Source organism: Drosophila yakuba, chromosome 3R (assembly GCF_016746365.2).
Source record: "Drosophila yakuba strain Tai18E2 chromosome 3R, Prin_Dyak_Tai18E2_2.1, whole genome shotgun sequence".
Lineage (NCBI taxonomy): Eukaryota > Metazoa > Arthropoda > Insecta > Diptera > Drosophilidae > Drosophila > Drosophila yakuba.
This window is the reverse complement of record NC_052530.2, coordinates 15,504,714-15,524,664: the sequence shown is the minus strand read 5'-3', so window position 1 is coordinate 15,524,664 and position 19,951 is coordinate 15,504,714. Positions and strand designations below refer to the sequence as shown.

The window sequence follows — 19,951 nt, the reverse complement described above, 5'->3', positions numbered from 1 at the left end:
TCGGATATTTATAAATTGGTTTATTAAGTTTGTTATTCTCAGTTTTCTAGAACATAATTGGTAGCGAATGAGATGAGAAAATGAATGGGTAAAACCCAAAACTGGTTGCTTGAGATGCGTAGAAATGATGTTTTTATTTTCTTTATTTTTTCAACCCAGTTGTTTACCATTTCAGCTGGGGGCTCTTGGGAGTCGGGGGTTTTCTTCGCCATTTGATTATGCGCAGGAAATTTAATTGCTTGAGGTCGTCGGCACACAGAACTCGTTTAGAACCCCACAGTCATCTCAGTCAGGTTGAAAGCTATATAAAGAGCCAAGGCGGGGGATCGGCTCGACTATAGTAAGAACATTGGCTGGACAAGACAACGGAACGATGCGCACTTACCACCTGAATCTATTAGTGCTAAGTGCCGGCCTACTGGTCCTGCTGGCCAAATCGGGCACTACGGCCCCCCAAGCGGATGGGGATGTACAGCAACTGACTCTACAGGATGTAAATCAGGCGGAGGAGCAGCAGGAGATGCCGGGTGTGCGCCTGGCCAGGCAATTCGGATTCGGCCGTGGAGGATTCGGCAGAGGACGCGGCGGATTTGGCGGAAGGAGAGGCGGTGGATTCTGCTGCGGCGGCGGTGGATTCCGGAGACCCGGTTTCGGTGGCGGCGGATTCGGTAGGTTCGGTGGATTCCCACCGCCACCGCCCTTCTTCGGTGGCCCCTTCTACGGCTAGGTGTTATTACTTTAATGTGCATATATGTGATACGATCAGACCAAGATTAGCTGCTAATAAATCAACAAGAGCTGCTGCTCTAATTATCCTACCAACTGCAAAACCAGTTTTTATGTGGGTAGCACACTTTTTTAACATCCAAGGCAACTGCTCATCTGTATTAAATATTATGAGTGTTAAGCGGAAGCTGCTGGAAAATATAGTAATAAAAATATATCAATAAATCTCTAATCTCTAGAAATTTACATTTACTAAGTTCTACATAAGCTCATTTAGCAAATCATAAATGAATTCATTTTGAAGATATTATGTGAAGAAATTCAGAGGCACTTTATTTTTGGCCAGGCTTATATAATGCAAATTAATAACTCTTTTTAAAAAGGCAATCTAGATTTCTAATAATAAGTTGCAACCTGACAGAGCTATTAAATAAATCAAAAGAAGAAGCTTCTTTAATTGCCAAAACAAGTACTTATTTACTCAGCTTAAGCTAGATAATTCCCATAAATAGAGCTGTTTGCATTTAAATGTATTATATTAAGTGGAATTAAGATGAGTACACTTCGGTGCTTGGTTGCTATAATTTTCGGAGTCCTGTTTGTTGGCGTTGCAGTGGCTGAAAACAATAAGTCGCAGGATGGAAAGGATGAACGTTATTCCCAGCCCGATGAAGTAAAAAGTTCAGATGAACCTATAGAACGGATACGACGTCAGATTGGAGCTTTTGGAATTCATTCTGGATTTTATGGAGGAAGGCCTGTTGGTGCAATTGGTAGTCCCTATTATGGGGCTTCATATGGAAATCCCTTCTTTGTTCCACCTTACGGGCTCTATTTCCATGATCGCAGATTTGGAGCAAACTACGGTTCCGGTGGACGTTTCTACGGTCGCTAGACAGCTATTCTGCTCAGTGGCAGTCAATGTCGAACTAATAAAGTTAAACATTAAAATATATAAGCACAGTGGCCAAGAAGGGTTGATGAAGGAGGAAGGGGGTGTACTTGCCCAAGGGCGAAGCTGAAATTATAAAAATTTCATTTCAAATCACGTTGAGTGACATGCAGACTGAGCACAGGACAAGAAAACTTAATCAGCGATGTTAACGATGTCAGGCTGCGGGAAACAGGATGTCATTCTGTACCATCAAATGGCTCCATTCCGGGTCGCGTACTCGTATTTTATTCCGTTCTCTACTTTCTTTATCCTTAATTTTCTTCTTTTTTTTTTTGTATTTTCTAATTCATATGCGTTTCAAGTTTTAATTACGTGGGAAAAAAGCGAATGAACAAACGAGCGGGTGCCATCCAGGGACCAAAGCCAGGACCAGGACCACGGCCAGGACTTCTTCTGGCTCCTTTTTGGCTTGACTGACAGACAGGAGCCGCAGTAGAAGAGCAGCTGAACATGAAAATAACAAAATACGCCCAATCAGACCAGCCAGAAATGGAAACGAGACGATACACAGAGGGTAGATAGACGGACGACCAGACCTAGAGACAGACGGCTACAGTTACAGCCACAAAAAAGGGCAAAAAAATTAAGTAGCGAAATCAGCGGGTGAAATGAAAAAAAGTATAAAAAAAAGTGAAAAAAAAAACAGAAGGAACCAGAGCCCCCAGAACAACACAAATAAAACAGGATAAAGGCGTTGCATGCCAAGGATAATCCGTGCACAGACGAAACCCGCGACTGACAGAGGCGGAAGAAAAATGGTAGCACGCAAAAATTGTGAACTCACTTGACGTGGCTCATTCTGGCTGAGCTGGTACTGGTACTGCACACTATGAAAAATCGTAATTATTATCAGGCGGCCAATCTGACATAATGCGGCAGGCAATATGGTGTGCGAGTATTGCTAAATTCAATGTCTAGACCAATTATTAAAGTTTTATTTCACTAAAAGAAAATTGTTTAAGCTAGCCTAGTGAAATCCGTAATATTAATAAAATAAATACGCATATTTGATAAGCGTACCATTAAAATGAATTAAATTAAATATAAATGTACAATAAAATATATTTGTAGTATTTTATTAAGCAGTTTTACCAAATTTCCAACTAAATCATGTATATAAAATTGATAATTTGTAAGCACTGGTACAGGGCACTTTTAAGAAAAGCGAGTAAACTTAATTATTGGCGTCCTTTTAGAACCTTCCGTTTCCGATGCGCTCTTGAGCAGCACTCACAGCTTGAAACGATAATTCATTTTTCCAGTGCATCCCCTCCTTGAGCAACCGCTTTCCACCCACTGCCAAATGGCATGACGACGCTGTTTGGTGTTGACGTGTCTGTGGGTGGAATGGGTGGTCATCGCTTGTTAGCTGCGTGTGGCGGCCAAATCAGCGCTCCTTCGTTTCGTGGCCTGGCCAGAAGATGTGGCCATAAGCATAAATATGCACGAGCCGCTGGCAACAGCAGCTGTCCAAATTGCCCTGTGCGTGCGTGCGTATTAAATGGAGGGGAATCTGCAGCGTAAAAAAAAAACAAAATAAAATACGAGAATAAATATCGCAGTAATTAACAATTACAATGATGCGAACCTGGTTAACGGACTGCTTGAGTGACTGACAGTTGCTATCAGAATGGGGATGCCTGTCCGCCCGTCTGTCCTTCCGGCTATCTGTCCGTCCGTCCTTCTGCCCTTCCGGCTAACTGGCCGTCCGTTCGTCTGCGGTTTTGGCTCCCCTTTGCTGTTACTCCCTCATGCTGACATTCCCACAGATGCTTCGACTACTTCGACCAGTGTGAAATAACAATGGGAATAGAATAGGGCAGTAGACACCAATTAAGAACTTGGATAGATCAATTTTATGGACAGTTCCTGGGGTTCTACTTTTCTATTATCTAATATATATTGTTTTGTATCAAAATAAATATAGGCTATTTCAATATAGTTTTATTAAATAACATTTCATTTATCATTTAATTATTAATTAATTAATTATGTTAATTCAATTTAATGTCCACCTTCGATGGCCTTACAATTTTAAAAGTATTGCATTTAAACGCTTTTTAGTTTATCCTGAGTTTGAATGAATTGCGTCAGCGTATTATTTCTTCGGTTTGCCCAATTTCCATCGCTTACTTTTGATATGTTTACGCTTGAACAAATACAAATATTGCCATTATTTGAGGTGTATTTATTTTTCAGTACATTTTAGACGGTTACCTATTGATTCGTCTGCTGCGTCATTCAAGTATTTTAACCAGCAACTAGATTACATTTTATTGCGTTTGCTGTATGAGTATTCGAGCTGAAGCCATAAGACAATTATAATGACTTTGGAATGCGGTATTTGTATAAATTCCACTTATTTTGGGCATGCATAATCGTTGCTTTGTGGAAAAATAATAAACTATTTAATCAGCTTTCCCTTAAATCATTACCAGGATGATCAAATTAGTTCGTATTGGATTAAATGTTACAAAATTCATATAATGCGACACATAAATGAACTTTTTAGCGAAAATCCCCATTAAATGAAAGCGTGTTTTAATAAACTTTAATTCGCGCGGACCGACAAAAATATCAGATACATTAGCCATCATGGGGGAAAAAGCACTCTGAAACCATTCCACAACCTCAACACACTTTGGCCAGATTAAGGATGATTTTATTTTGGTTGCGTTGTGTGCACTCCCGCCTACCATGTTTAATTGTATTTGTGGCTATGGAAAACACACACACACAGACACACTTGCGAACGCAAACACAAACATAAGCACAAATACTCGTGCACAGATGGGCATGTTGGCACATCCTGCCGCAAAGTTTCGCTGTTGAAAAATCTAAGAAAAAATCCCTAATTAAACAGTTTGTCAGTAATGCAAATAAACTTTGCTAAACTTTTGCCCACAGTCAACGAAACGAGCGCGTTTCGTTTCCTTTTTCCTCAGCTTGTTGCTTATTATTCCTTGGTTTCTTACTTATTTCGAAAATCCCCCCTCTCCACATTCTCATCATTACTTTTTTATTTTTGGTCAAGCACACAAAAATGTAATTATTAAAAAATTATGCTAAACACGCAATAAAAAGTTGGTAGGAGCAAAAAAAATACAAAATTAACGAAGAAACCGACGACAGGACAGTGCACAAGGCAAAAAAAAAATGTATTTCTAAAAGGCAAGCGGTCAAATTTATATATTTGTAAAATTTTGTACTTTTTGTTAAACTTGTTGTGTTCATTTTACGTTTTGTTTTCTTACCCGCCCGCATGATGGAAAGAAGGAAAGTATAAAAGAAAAGCGAGGCTGCCAACAATAGCAAAATTAACAATTGTTAATTTGAAAATTGCACACAAATGCGTAATGCGAAAGTTTTTGCGCTCCGCCGGCGGACAGCATCCCGTAGTCCCTCACAGAAAACCCCGCCCGGTCCCGAACCCGGACCTCAATTCCGGATCCCGACAGACTCGGCTTGGCCACTTGTTAAGTGTTAATGAAATAATTATGCCAACTTTGCCCGCGTCCAGCCACTACCACCACCACCAGCCGCACATGGCTGATTTTGCGCCCACTATGTATACAAACACTTGGCAAAAATATGAAGTCCTACGAAACCGCTTACGAAGTTTTAGAGTTTTAAGAATACGTCACAGGGATTAGTAGAAATAGCGAATATAATTATAGTACAAGTGATGCCGCTCCTTGACCAGCTGCGTTATTATTTCAGGAGAAGGTATTATAGAATTAGTTATGATTTCATTTTAACAAAAACATGCGTGGTGACTAAAATTGATTTGCGAAATACATTATTGTCTTATATATATTCGAAATGATAAATTGTCCGACTGTGTGCTTAAAATGTTTATAAGCCTTAGATCTTAACAAATTAACATAAATATAAAAACCTTAATAAATATGGTAAAAACAACTAGTAAAGGTTAGTAACTTGGCTCACAGTATTGCAAAAGACCCTTACAAATTTGATTTTGCAGTTGTGTACTCAATATAAAAAGTTGCGTAATTGCTTTGGACCTAGGGTATGCGTACTGTATGTATGTGTTGTTCAAATAAAAAGTCTTCCTTTTTCATCAGTGTTGAAAGGACACTCCCCACCGGAGAGCCTGTGGGTCAGGCATCCCTGCAGCCACTTCAGTTTTATTGTTCCCCTCCGCATCAAGTTGGGAACAATGAAGTGTGAGCTGGACTGCGCCCTCGGCCCCGTGGTCCTGCCCTCTTGGCTCCTTGCCTCCTTGGTTCCTTGTCTCCCTGCTCATTCACTTTTTTTAATTCGATAAACTGCCCTCGGAAGACTCGCAGCGACCTTGGTTTTGTGGCGCCCGAAAGCCTAAAAGCAGGCAGCGCCTTTGTGCCGCAGAGGCTTTCAAACGCCTAAGCCGCTTAATTACAACGAGTCGGGGGCACCAGAGTTTGCCAGCTATTTGCTTAAGACGCGAAAATGTGATTAACAAGTGTGAAAAGCCGCCCGGTTCTCCCCTCAGTTTTTTCTCATACTTTTTTTTTAATGTTTCTGCATGTCTTGTTTCCCAGTTTCTTAGCGAGTTTGCTTGGAGTTTTATTTTGCTTGAATAACTTTAATTGATTTAGTTTGGCAGTGTGTGGGTTTTTTTTTGTTCTCAGGGGAGAAAAGGGATTTCAATTACTTAAAAATTAGAAGAACTCTCCTTATCCGATTTTCAAGTCTCGCAGTACATAATTTTCCGTGTATATTAAATCCCAATTCCAGTATACAGAACTGTTTCTATCTAACTTTGGTCAAATGGAAAGTAAATTCGTTTTTTACACTCTCTGATTCTAAGAATTTTAATTTTTCCAACACTTTACCCACAGTTTTTAACCCGTATGAGTGCAACATTGATTAAATTTAGCTTTTTAAATGGGCTTAACCTGCCGCTGACAAGGGACAAAGTTGCCAAAGGATTGGCGTAGTTTTTGTTGGCCGCACCAGATGCATCATTATCAAGTCGAATGACAGGTGTGCGCATGCCAATTTGGGCCACCTCTAATTGAATTTAGTCAACTCCGGGTCTCCGTGTCTTCACGTTTGTCTGTTTCCTTGACTTCGCTTGGCTTTTTCATTGGGGGATCGTGGCAGCAGGAGGTTGGGACGGAATGAGCCCAAAAACTTTCCTGCCCTGTCATTGTAATACACACCTCGCCGAGCCTTGTCTGTTTGGTAGTAGTGGCTTCTGCAGCCACAGCTCCTCCATTGTTAAGTTTGTAGTTGCTGCCGTGTCGAGCAAATCCCAAGCAAGTTGTCTCACTGTGCCGACTTCGCTTCGCCTCGCCATCGACGCCACCACCGCCGCCAAACAATTAACGTTAATGGATCATGGTAACTTTTTCGCCTCTTTGCCATTGTGAAATCCCAGCGGTGCGTGTAAACTGGCAAAAGTAGGGAAAGCAAACTAACAGCCACCGAGCTCAGGGCGAGCCATCAAAGATGTCTGCTGCTCCCAGCCCGTTCCTTCCCAGTTTAGCGAACCTACTTCCAGCTGCTTATGCTACAGCTCCGGATTCTGCTTTACTTACACTGCAAAAAACTATGGTATTCAAAGATAAGTAGTTTTGCAGCACTAAAGTATCTCATATCTCTTCATTTAGTTAACAAAATCAGTTTGTTCCTTAAAAAAGCGTTATAAAATGTTATATTTTAATTTATTTGTATAAAAAACATACATTTTTCGTTTGTGTGAAGTTAAATGGTAATTTGAGGAACACTAATAAACGTTAATAAAATAAAACTCGGAGTGCAAGTTGAGCAGGAAAACTAAAACCGGTAGCCGAAAATCCCATTGCTATAAACTAAAAATTATTTATTTATGACTATTACCATTGGTATTACTGATATGAGAGAAATATTCAGAACTCATTGATTGCAACCAAATTGGGGCACCAAAACCTTCCGTTTCTTTTTAGTTTTCCGATATCTGACTTTTGTTGTATAATTTCCTTCAGTGAATCCTCCAGTGTCCTTCCAGCAGCCTTGTCAGGACGCTATCTGTGATAGACAAGGCTGGCTGCGCTCCTTTCGACACCGTCGCCAGCCGGTTTTGGCCAAGTTTTCTGCTGTCTTTTGCTGTTTTGCGTGCTCTTGCTGCGACTCCGTTGGCAAACTTTTCCTGCTACTTTTCACTTTTTCTTTTTGGCCATCCTTACTTTTCCTTTACTTTTCGATTTGCGGGAGCGAAAAGGATGTGGCATGATACGATGCGAAAGAGATGGAGCTACTAACAGTGAGAAGCGAGCAGCGCGCGCAACTTTTAACACACTCAAGTGTCGTAATTTTGGCTGATTTTTCGCACACAAAACAATATTAATGCTGGTAGTTCCATGGGGTGCGGGATCTTCGGCAAAGTCTCCATCTTCACCGCCTCCCACCGCAGAAAAAAAGTTAAATGGAAAGTTTTGCTTGCGCTGCAAACACGTCGCTTTTCCTCAGCCGCTTTTGGCAATGCGTCTGACTTTCGGGCTATGAGTCGAGTTTTCCGCCGCACAGTAGGTGAGTGTGTAGTACATATACACATGTAAGTAGGCTCCGCTTGGCAAATACAAGTATGTGCGTTTCAGTGCGAGTGAGTGGGTGTGTGGGTGCACGTCGCACCCAACTATTGAGCAAGTTTTCAACAAGCCGCATTGCCGTGAATAGGCAGCGACTCTGGCTAAAACTAGCATCAACGCACCGTGGTTTTAGCCACTTTAAGTCATATACCCTGTACCACATCTGGAAAGGCAACTGATGCATTCCACACAGTCATCACAGATGCACTTTGGTTTTTAAAGTTAAATTCAGTTAAGAGTCCCAAGAATCTTTTGACAGTTATCCCAAAAATATTAAATATTCTCATATTGCTGACGTTTCCCAGCGGCAAATAGTGCATTATTTGTAACCAGCCGGCTGAAAAGTTCCCTTAAAAATAAAGTGTCAAGATATTTATTTTATTGCGGCTTTTAAACGAACTCAAGTTTATTATAATTTAATAGGCCATAATTTAGACCACTGTACTAAGCAGCTAAACTCACAGGGGGCTAAAAGCAGAAGTCGCATCGTCAGGCACGATAGAACCGCTCAAGAGGGGCAGGAAATGTGTGGAGGGGAGGTGTGGTGGTGCGTTGAGGTGACTGGGCGGATGTTGGCAGAAAAAAGTTGGGCTCAGCTTAAAAGTTATTAGCGTTTTTGGGGCGGTTCGGGGGCAGAAAAAGAGCTGAATGAGAATCAGAAACCGGCGCATCTACGCAGGCAACCAGAAACACTTTCAGTTCGGTATGTGGTGCGTATGCACGGTGCGAAAAATTGCTTTAATTGTTGTATATAAGGATGAATTCGTTTTTCAAGAATATGGAAACTGTAGGCTCTTTGAAAAATTAATCCGTAGCTTACTTATCTCATCTTCAACCATTTCACCTATGTATAGATGCATTTGGAAAAAAGGTATATTAACATTTCTACTTGGTACTTTTGATTTTTTAATAAGCATTTATTGCGGACAGTTAAAAAACAACATTTTTTCTAATAAGATAAATTATTATGTTTGCAATATTTTTCTCTCTGTGCGTGTATGTGTGTGCGCCCCTTTTTGTAAGTGGTAGTTGAGGTGAGCAGCCGAAAAATGCGACCAGGCTTCGTCCTGGTCCTGGTATTCATATTTGTGTTTGAGGCTTAGTACGTTATTAAGTTGTTACGTTTGGCCTGCTACAAGCAAAAACAGCAACATTAGCACCACCAACTGAACGCAGCGGGTGGTTTGGGTGGTTGGGTGGTTGGGTGCTTTGAGTGGTTGGGTAGTCGCGTGGGTCTCGCGCTCAACTCTCAAAGGTATTGCGTGATATTTCAATTTGTTTTTAGTTGTAAGTGGCTTAAAATGATTTAATAACTCATCAAGGGATTTGCTTGTTGTTAGGTATTTACTTTAGTTTTCGTTGCGGCTGCTATTTCACATTTTCCTGCTGCTTTTCGTGCTGTTACTACTACTGCTACTATTTGCGCGGGTTTACCTCAGTCTAGAGCTTGAGTCTTCAGGGTTTTGGGCTTGGGATTGGGATTTAGTTTCGCTTTTTTGGGTTTTCTGCCTCCGCAGGATCGACTTATGGCATGCAAAAGTTTTTAAGTAGTTTTGTCGTTTCATATTAACGAAGTTTCGTATTAGTTTTGCGCTTTTTCGCTTCTTCACCATCATTAATACAAATAACAAACTAAACTCTGAATATTTGTGTATGGTTGTTGGGGTTTGAGGTTTTCATTTTTTTTCATCTGCCTCAAACTATGTGCTTTCAACGCCGCCATAACCTCGGAAAACCCCCCAAATGCGATGTTTGCCGTTATAATGAGCAAAATGTATTATGCATGTTAGTATTTGTGCGTACAAGTGTGTGTGAGTGTGCACATAGTTTTGCGGCAGCTGTGTAAATATTTTAAATGCCGCTTTAGACCCAAATGCACACCAGGGAACCCGGCCGCCATTGTTGACAAGTCAGCTTTTTTCCCGTCAAACCGGACTCATTAATAATCAAATTACGAAATCACGATTTGAAAATAGAAAGTAGCAGACATTCATCCTTTTTTAAAATACATTTCGATATTTTGTAAAAATGTACAATATATATTTAGGATTTAACATTTAACTTGTGTAACTTAAAATTAAATAACATAATTTCAGATCTGATTGATTTTTGGGAAACAGTCGGCAACACTGTCGCCATCATTTTCCATTATTTTTCTCAGCCCCATCACGACTTAAAATTTAATGTAAGTATTTGGGCACCTCTCTATTAGTGCATTATGTATCTGAGGTTATATTGTTATACGCAAGGATCGGGTAAATTGTATTCCTCTGAATTTGAGAAACAGGACAACTTCAATTCAAATCCCAATTATTTCAAACTGTATATAATTTGGCGACAAAACTATTAAAACAAAATTCCCTTAAAGTTTAAACAAGAAAAGGGAATGTGATGAATCTTTAATATAAGTAATAACATAAACAATTTTTTGGTAAAAGAAACTAGCCTACCGATTTGTTAATCCTAAGATAAATACTAAAATATTCCTTATTCAAAAAAAATTTCCATGCCTAAAAAGTTTGAAAACAAAAGTACGAAAATTGTATAAGCCATTAAAAAGTGCAGCTAGTTTTATATAACTAAAACATTCAATTTTACTAATTCTATTAGCCTAATCTGATTGCAATGCTATTACACCCCATTAAGGGAATGGGCGAATGGGTTTCTTAACTTTTAACCACTATGATTAAGGAGTTGGGAAAGGCATACAAATTAAATTAAAAACTTTGCCTCCACTAACAAAGCCATTAGGGAATCAACAAAGTCGAAAATAAGGTATTTTGTAGTCGAAAAGTGTTAAATTCAGCATTTTTCGCATGAACACAATTTTCGCTTGCAAGGGTGAGAGACCGTTTGGAAAATTTAAAATGTGCACGAATTAAGCCAAATCAATTTCGAACCAACAAATTGTATAGGTTGTTTTGCGGGTTGGGGCCCTCGAGTCCCTAGTCCTTAACCGTAGTTTTCCCCATTCCCCGAAACGCATTGTAACCAGTCACGTAGCACAAATGTATCGAGGGGGCTGGACACCGACAGTAAACTACTGACCAAGAGGCAGGACCGCCACCAAAAGCAACAGAAATGGGCGGACGGACGGACAAACGGACAGAGTTACGGACAAACGGTCAGAATTACAGACACAAGGACCAGCGGACAGTTGGACACTTGGGAAAGCATTCCGTCCGACTTGTGAGAACCCCAGGAAAACACCAAAAGTAGTTTGTACGTGTGTGTGCGGGGTAAGCAACGTAAAATTTGACAAGTTGTGAAATTCTCTGGCAGCCACAGAGCGCACAAAACAAAGTTTTGGTATTCTTTGTATATTTCTATGCCAAAAATTCAATACGGCTAATTACCCAGCATCGCAACCATCAACTGCACAGTGGGCGGCTTATTGGGGGAATGTTGGTCATTTAGAAATTACATGTATCTTAAACTGCTCATTGGGAATTCGATTGGGATATACGTATGTAAAATATTCAATTAGGCCGATGTCTTTTATTAATCGCTATTGCCATTGTTTGGCAGTTGTACGTACTTGATAGTATACACTCGAACCCTTATCGATTCCAATTCAAATATCAATTACATGCAGCTTTTTGAAATGCCAATTTCAATGCTGGTTGGTGACCCAATTTTCATTGAAACAGCTCCACTTATTGACCATTGTGCGATCCCTTGACTTCAGGGACCGTATCTATATGAATGCTTTGGTGTATTAGAGCACTGAGGAAAAAACGGGGCCCAGATTCTGAAAGCAAATATTTTCATATATTAGTATTATAAATTTTTATTGTAAAATTTAAATGTAAAATATCTCACATGGATTCATATCCATGTCATTAGTTTTTTAATTATATTTCTTACTTATTTACTTCTCTCCAGCCTGTGAATACATTCCATTACTTTAATTTTCAGTTTACCCATAGGTGACTTTTCGAGCTTTCTTATCTTGATTTTGAGGTGAAGTTTGGCATTTTCTGGCCGTGCACGTGAGTGTGTGTGTGATTCCAATGCAAGTTTTGGTCGTCGTCTTCATTGTTGGCTGTCCTCGTCCTAGGCGTCCTCGTCACAAAAGTTTCTCCTCCATGTGCCTGCTGGCGGCATGTGTTCAAGAGTTAAGTTGTGTCGAGTGTGACTGAAGGGGGGCTATCCAAGGGGTTCGAAGGGGATCGAAGGGGATCCAAAGGAAAACGACACGAAGGTGGAGGGTCTGCGGTGTTCTTTGTGTGCTGACTGCACGAATTTAAAGCTGCCACACACTCTGCCAAACTGCTTTTTGACTTCTTGCAAGGGGGCAGGCAGCAGTCAGCTAACCAGCTGATTACTTTGGCATTTGTTTGGGCCCAACATTGCGGTAAGAAAGGGAAGAAGGGGAAGTAAAGCCCGAGCGGGCATCCTTCGAGTCCTTGGAACGTGAAGCGACGTCTGCTGCTGGGCGTCATGCTTTATTTATTGGCCGGCTACGATGTCATAAAAGTCATACAGAAAAGCAAAAAAAGTATGTGTAACCTTTTTTGGGGGAAGCCCCCAATATCGGGCGACACATTAGCCGACACTCTGGCTGCGAGACAGCGACAATGACATCGCAAAGTGGCCTGTCATAATAATAATAGCAACAACAGCAAAACAACAGCACTGGAGCGGCGCAGGGCAACAACCATAACAATTAAGCTATATCAAATTGAAAAAGTTATTTTTTGTCTCACAACCTGCCATTACCGCGGCCGTATAAAAAAGATTAGCGGAGGTGGGGTCGCCAAATGATGACTAAGTAAATCAACGCTAATTAAATAAAAAATTGCTGAGCTATAGAAAGGAATGGGCTAATTGACACGGCCCTTAGTTCGTTTACCAATATTAATACAAACTTTCCCATTAGGTTCCATAATACTGTCGAGCAAATGTCAAAACCAACTTTTTTGTTGATAGCGAGTGACCCTTTGTCCGAGTTTGAGTCCTTTTCCCTTTTGTAGAAGTCTCGCCAGAAGTTCTGGAAACAAATACGAGTTTAATAAAGCGCATGAGTTGCATACAACGATTGGAATTGGAAGCACTAATGAAAGATTTAATTGAATTTTGTGCGCATGTGTCCACAAAAGTATTGGTTGCAAGGCGGCGACTGCAAATATGATTATAATTGTTAATTAAATCTGTATTGTATTGCATTCCGCGTGGTGGTGGTTTTCCTTTTAAAATCTCTCTCTTTCTCTTTCTGGATGTCAGGCGACGACTTATCGCCGATCCGGAAAAGTGTGAAAAATGAAAAGGAATGCGGGTGGTTAAGGATTAATTGCAGTTGAACTGGTTTAATTGAGATGATTTATATATCGTTATGTGGGAAACGGAAAATGGTTATAATCTTTAAATACCAGAAAATATCTTACCGAGTTTGCGTAATGCCTGCTTAATTAAAGAACTTATATACATTTAATTAAAAAGGTAATTTAGTACCTGGCTCTAAGCGTGTGTGCAAATGTTCAACAACCTGTTGAATTGCCTCTGTTGCCTTCCAAGATTTTTAAATTGTGCTAAAAGTAGAGTTAGGGCTTTCACACTGCTGTGAACTTCTCTTGCACAGAAATACCTAAGCTTTAATCCTTTCAATTGTACACGCACAGATAGAGCCCACAATTTCGCAGGATTCAATGAACACAATGGGTTCATTGCTTGAGGGTTTAACTGGCTCACATTTGCACTTCTTCCGGGCAACTTGAGGCATGGCACGTCATTGGGAAGGACTTTTCCTTTTGAGAGCGTATTCAAGGATTCTAGCTTATTATTCACAAGATGGGGGCTTGACCATTTCCTGGCCCGATTCCTGGCTCGATTGGCCAGCCAGCAGTCGCCGGAATCTCTGGGCTCCATGGTCTTCCAAGAATCTAGCTCCTTGACCAGTGCCTTTTATCATTAGTTTCTATTTGAGTTAAGCTCCCCTGCACAGGCTGGGCATTTAATTAACTCGACTGAAAGTTTGAATTTGACTTGCGTAAATTAATACATTGGCCATGTTATTGGCCTCCTGTTGAACTCTGGGCGGAAAGTGGGTACCGCAACTATGCCTCATCCTTGTCCCAGTTACCATTACTTGGTATCTGCGGATGAGCTGGCTCTCTGGCTTTTTGGGGGAAAAACTTCACTTGCCACCGAGCGAACCCTTATCAACTTTTGCCACTGCGTTCAGCTAACTTTGCTTATAAATTTCATTCGAGTCATTTGTTGACACACCCATACACACGCACTCAGCGACAGAAGTAGAAAGAGACAGAGAGAGAGAGAGAGAGAGAGTGGAAAGCTCATCGAACATAGATACGCACGCAGACAAATGCACACAATACAAAAGTCGCAAGTCGCGGAAATCGCGAAAAGTTGTTGAAGTTATCTGGGCAACGCAATTTCTTGTTCTCGTTCCGCTGCCATTGTTTATAGTTCGCCTTTGTATTTGCAAGTTTCGCCCGAATGTGCAAATAGAATTAAAATACGACGGAGACGGAACTAACCCAATTCTGATTTCTCATCGCAGGGGGTTTTATTAGATTGTTTGTTGTAATAGGGGATATTGATTAATGTTTTCATTTAGAATTTGGTCGAAGTAGAATATCAAGTTCGCTTTAAAAAGTGGGTACATGTATAAGATTGGCAAAATATATAAAAAATATAAATATACATAGGTATTTCACTTAAGCGTTCTTTTAAATCAACCACTTTTATATAGCTCAAAATGTACACTTCTTAAAATTGAATTCATAAATAAAAAATAACACATACTTATTTACTATCACAGCATATCAGCATCCTTAAGTCTTGAATATCTAGCTGCAACTTACTAGGTAGCACTTATTCGTCATCCCATTTGCCATCATCCTATTCCACTCTCTGCGCATTGCACTTGTTAATCGGGGATAAAAAGTACCCGGTGACACCCACAAACAGCGGGCCATGACTTTCCTTTATAAGAAATATATTCATTTCATACTCGTTCAGAGGCAACAAATCGCGTGACATGCTGACAGCGGTACTTGGCCCTCGTGTTGCTGTTCTTGCTGTTGTTGCCGTTGTTTCTGCTGAATTTGTTGTTCCTGTTGCGGTTGTTGAGTGGAGAGTGTTAAACTCAACTATTGTCTTCATTTTTCTTGCAAATCATGCAAGGCAATCTAAAATGTTGACACATTGGCAAACACATACGTACACGCCGACATGGGAAAATCGGCACATATTTGAATAGTATAGGGATGAGTACTCAGGCAGGCAGGAAAATGTACACAAAAGAGGGTAAAAATAAAAAAAATATTTGGCGCCCTTTTGCCCATGTCACTCTAGTTCAAGGTTTACCCGCTGTCGGTTAAGGTTACGCTTTTATGTATTATCGCTGAATTGTCACAAGTCTGCGCTTTGTCTCGCAACGAGCGCTTTGAAAAATTACAATAATTGTTATTTACGCATATCTGAACATGAAATGTGTCAATTGGCAGCCAACGAGCTAGCAAAGCGAACCGAACACAACGAACGCAATGAAAGAACGCAGCAACGTGGCGTATGCGTAATGTGTGAAAAGGGACACAAGGTCTGGCACTTTTGTCGGGCGGCAAATGAGTGGTGTTGGGGCTTGGGTGGTTGGTGGGAATGGCAGTAGTCAGGGTATTTGCGACGAGCATCAGACAAATGCTGTCAAGCCTTCATATTTCGGTTCATAAAGCGATTTAGGTATAAGCTTCAAGAGGGTGTTTTAAGTCCCTGGTCAAGCCACAAAGCCAGATTAAACGATTTTGCTCGGTTCGAATAGGTTAAATAGGTTACATAATTCTAAAAATTCATTTTAAAAATTGGCCTGCTCACAAAACAACTACATAAAATAATCGAGTTCGTATTGATTGAGTTATACAACTCTTCTGGTTTTATTTCATATGACTTTGTGCTACCGTTTTTCGACTCCTCCCGCGTTTTTATTAAAAATTGTAATTGCCTTCAATTAAGAAACTTTTAAACGAACACCTATCGTATTGAAAATAATGTGCAGTGTTTTTTTCACTTGAAGTTGGGGAAGCATGGCTATAAAAAAAGCGTCTGCCAAATTGTATATTGTTAAATTTATCAACAATTTTCTTAAACAATGAGTATAATGGGAAACTCACTATTGCATTTTATAAAATAAATAAAAGAAGGGTATCCAATCTTCATGGGTACTGTTTACAGTTCCCATGATTCTATACCACATTGATTGCCTCGACTAATACGTCACATTTGTTAGAACCTTTTTTGTCTTCAGCTCTTGTACTGGTTTTTTTTGCAACCAATTTTTTGCGTTTTGAATGAAGGCATTAGCGTTGCCTTCAATTAGCGGGCTTTAAATGTAAAACAAACGTCAATGGTGTTGGCATTAAATTCAGTCGTTACGCCCTCTCTACATATAAATAGGAAACATCGGCGGCTCTTTGACTGGCAGTTGCGTGGAAAGCATTGACGCGGTTTGTCGATTGAATTAAATATAAATATCATATTTTCATCGTTGAATTAAATATTTAAATATGCCATTGCGATTGCTGTCGCCAATGCCATTGCTGCTTCTGGCGATGATTCTGCTGCTGGGCACGCACTTGAGTGGCGCGTTGGCTGTTGACAAGGATGTGGCACCAGTTGGCGATGTAAAAACGGATTTGCTGTCATTGGAGCAGGAAATTGGCGGCGCTGCGGTGCCGGGTGAATCGGAATCTGATTCGCAGCGAAATCCGCATCCGGTTCGTCGAAGGCGTGGCATCTTCTTCAGCGGCAGCATCGGCGGATTACCCTTCCTCAACTGGGCCAGTGGTTATTCTTGGGCATATCCTGGCTATCCGTACAACTACTATGGCTCACCGGGCTTACCAGGTTCACAATTGCCTGGCTATTATGGCTATGGCAGTGGCTACTATCCCGGCTACCTGGGCTATCAGAAAATTATCATCGGCTAATGCAGATTTGCTAAGGGAACAAAAAGGCAGAGCGAAATATCGATTAGAAAGCCCCTTTCAATGTGAGATTATAAATAATGGCCGGGAAGGAGCAGCGACGACCCTTTCGCAGTTTGTTATTTTACTTATTGTTGCTGCTTTTAAATTAATTTGCCGGACACGGAAAAAGTTGAGCTAAGTTGAAGAGGTGGGGGTGCGAAAAAAAGAACAACATGAAATCGCACAATTTATATTCATTTTTCGGGGGGCACAGATTTTGCATAAATCATTTCGCAGCGACCAAAATGAAACGCGTAACATAATTTTTAACCCTTGATAATTTTTTATGACAAGCATTTTCGTTATTTTCCCTCCGTGGGACCACCTTATTTGTTGTTGTTTTTCTTGTTGCTGTTGTTGTGGGCCGCAGCGAAATGCAAATAAAGCGGATCAAAAGTTTGCTGTTAAAAGAAGATTAATTGCAATTTGGTGGCAAGACCTGAAACATTTCGAACTCCACAACACCCCATCGAAAATCCGCTGCCCATTCGGCGGTGGGCGGTTGGTAATTAAATATTTTTAAGCTGTAAATGGTTTCCATTTACGTGATGCCGTTCTTATTTTGTATTTGCAATCAATAAAATTCATTAAACGTACAACAATAACAAGCACCAACCAAAAAGGGAACCAGCAAAATCAAATAAAATACATTGCCCCACGGTCTTAGTTTCAATTGCCACTCGGCAGTTGTAAATTGTTCATCTATAAGTGCTGTCCTGCAATTGTTGCAGTTTCGCAAGTGGCTATTGTTTATTCATTCTGCTTTATAATCATTTTATTGCCGAGGTATGCTGATTTTTTAATGAATTTACATAATTTATGCCTTTTTTATGAACTTCACTCCCAATGGGATCAGCTGCACACATTCGGTTTGTGAATTGTTGAAGAGGGCGCAGAGCAAAATGTTTCAGTTTTGATAGTTGATCTGCTATAATATTGAATTATCGTTATACAAGCAGTTGTCACGTTGTAAATCATTAAAAATTAATTATCGATTCAACAGGACTGCATGTAGAGCGTTGGTGATTTTTCTACAAATAAGTCAAATTGTACAAATGTTTTCACAAATTCAATGGAAATGTGTTTTTATTTTCTCTGCTATATATTAAAAATGAAAGCAGTATTAATTAGTTGGCGGGTTAACATTATTGTATTCTTATTTAATTATAAATAACTAATTTGATTTATTTTTCTGGTCATACATGAGCGGATTTTTTTTTGTAGCTCTAAAGATATTTTAAATCTCCAACATGCATTAAATCATATTTTCAATTTAGACTTCTGCTTAATATTTCACGAGTTTTCAATTTCATGAGCCAGTTAAAACTATTTTAGTTCTATACCATGAGGAAACTTTGTTTTAGTTAATTAGTATTCGAAGGTACTTTATATTTAAGTATCCTAGTAATTAGTAGATCACACGTGTTTTGGGGGCTTGGCTCCCATTCCCAAAAATAAAATCCCATGCCTTCCCCTTTTTTGTTAACCACCTGTAATTAATAGTTTCGGCTGGCCATCGCTTTTAACGCAAACGGATGGGCAAGTGGTAGTGAAAAGGCGGTCCAAATTGAGGGTATTCGAAATTTTAATAGAGCTGTCAGATGTGCCACTGCCACTTTTCCAGCTTTCCGCTTTTCCGGACGGGCGGGAACGACCTCCAGCCGGCCAATCAGTCATCCGGGAGCTGCCTACTCCGGGCACTTGTGCCCATTGTGCTCGCTTTTCATAATTGAAACGAGGTCAAAACCAGCGAACCTCATTAAAAATTGAATTGTTTAATTTTCATTTGATTTAATTAAGTTATTTGTTGGTCAATTAACCTTTTTTCCGCTGGTCGCTGTTCCGTTTGCCATTGTTGTTGTCTGACATATCAATACGATGTACTATACAGTTCATATATACATATGTATATACTCGTATACTTTACATACAAGTATGTCGGATGCAGTTGTTTGTGCATTATAATGTTATTGTTGTGATGATTGCCTTTTAACGCGGAGAGTGGGCACTTTTAATGCCCACTTGCAATTATGTGTGTGTGCTGACGCCAATGTGTTGAAATTTATTAATTAAAAATACTTTTCAATTAAAGTTAATACGCTCAGCATTTATGTAATTCTATGTGTAAATACGCTGTAAACTCTTCAAACAACATTTCATGCAAATACCCTGGCCAGCCAATTAAAGGGTTTTTGTTAGTGCAAAAAGCCCTATTCATATACTATATATACTCGTATATTCCGACTTTATTCAATGCTATGTCAAGTGTCTAAAGACCACTTTTTCTTTGTAGTCTTTTGTTATGGCCCGGTTATTTTTTACTTAGCACTTGGCGAGAGGCTTAAGTTGCAACTCAACTGCGAATCAACTCCGCCGGAGTCTGGAATCCGGAACACGCAACTGGGAGAGCGGTGTCCGTAGACCAGAGGCCGGAGACCGGAGGAGTCTATCTCATTATGCTCAAATGCACTTGCAAAGGCTGGGTAGTGAGCTCTGAGCTGCTCACAGGGCGATAAACAATATTCATGATTATGAAAACTTGTGCGGCGTTCGCTTTCGCACTTGAAATCTGTGAAAAGCGAGGGCGGTTTACACAGATTAAGGGCTCGAATGGAGTACTTTTGATTTCAACGCTTTGGCCTTTGTTCTCGGCCAAGTGGCGATGCCTGGAATTTATTGTGGCATTCTTTGTGGAGTCAGTAGACTGATTG

General features: G+C 40.2%; 2 protein-coding genes across 2 annotated transcripts; both read left to right on the top strand.

Annotated features, from left to right (window-relative positions):
• The first annotated feature begins 330 nt into the window (after positions 1-330).
• LOC6536976 (glycine-rich RNA-binding protein GRP2A) lies at positions 331-830 on the top strand. The gene has a single exon (XM_002097509.4). It carries the CDS (start codon positions 374-376, stop codon positions 725-727), a length of 354 nt encoding a protein of 117 aa, XP_002097545.1. The 5' UTR covers positions 331-373; the 3' UTR covers positions 728-830.
• A 15,682-nt stretch (positions 831-16,512) lies between these two features.
• Positions 16,513-17,299, top strand: LOC6536975. Its single transcript, XM_002097508.3, has one exon. The coding sequence runs from the start codon at positions 16,779-16,781 to the stop codon at positions 17,199-17,201; it is 423 nt and encodes a 140-aa protein (XP_002097544.1). The 5' UTR covers positions 16,513-16,778; the 3' UTR covers positions 17,202-17,299.
• Positions 17,300-19,951: the final 2,652 nt, after the last annotated feature.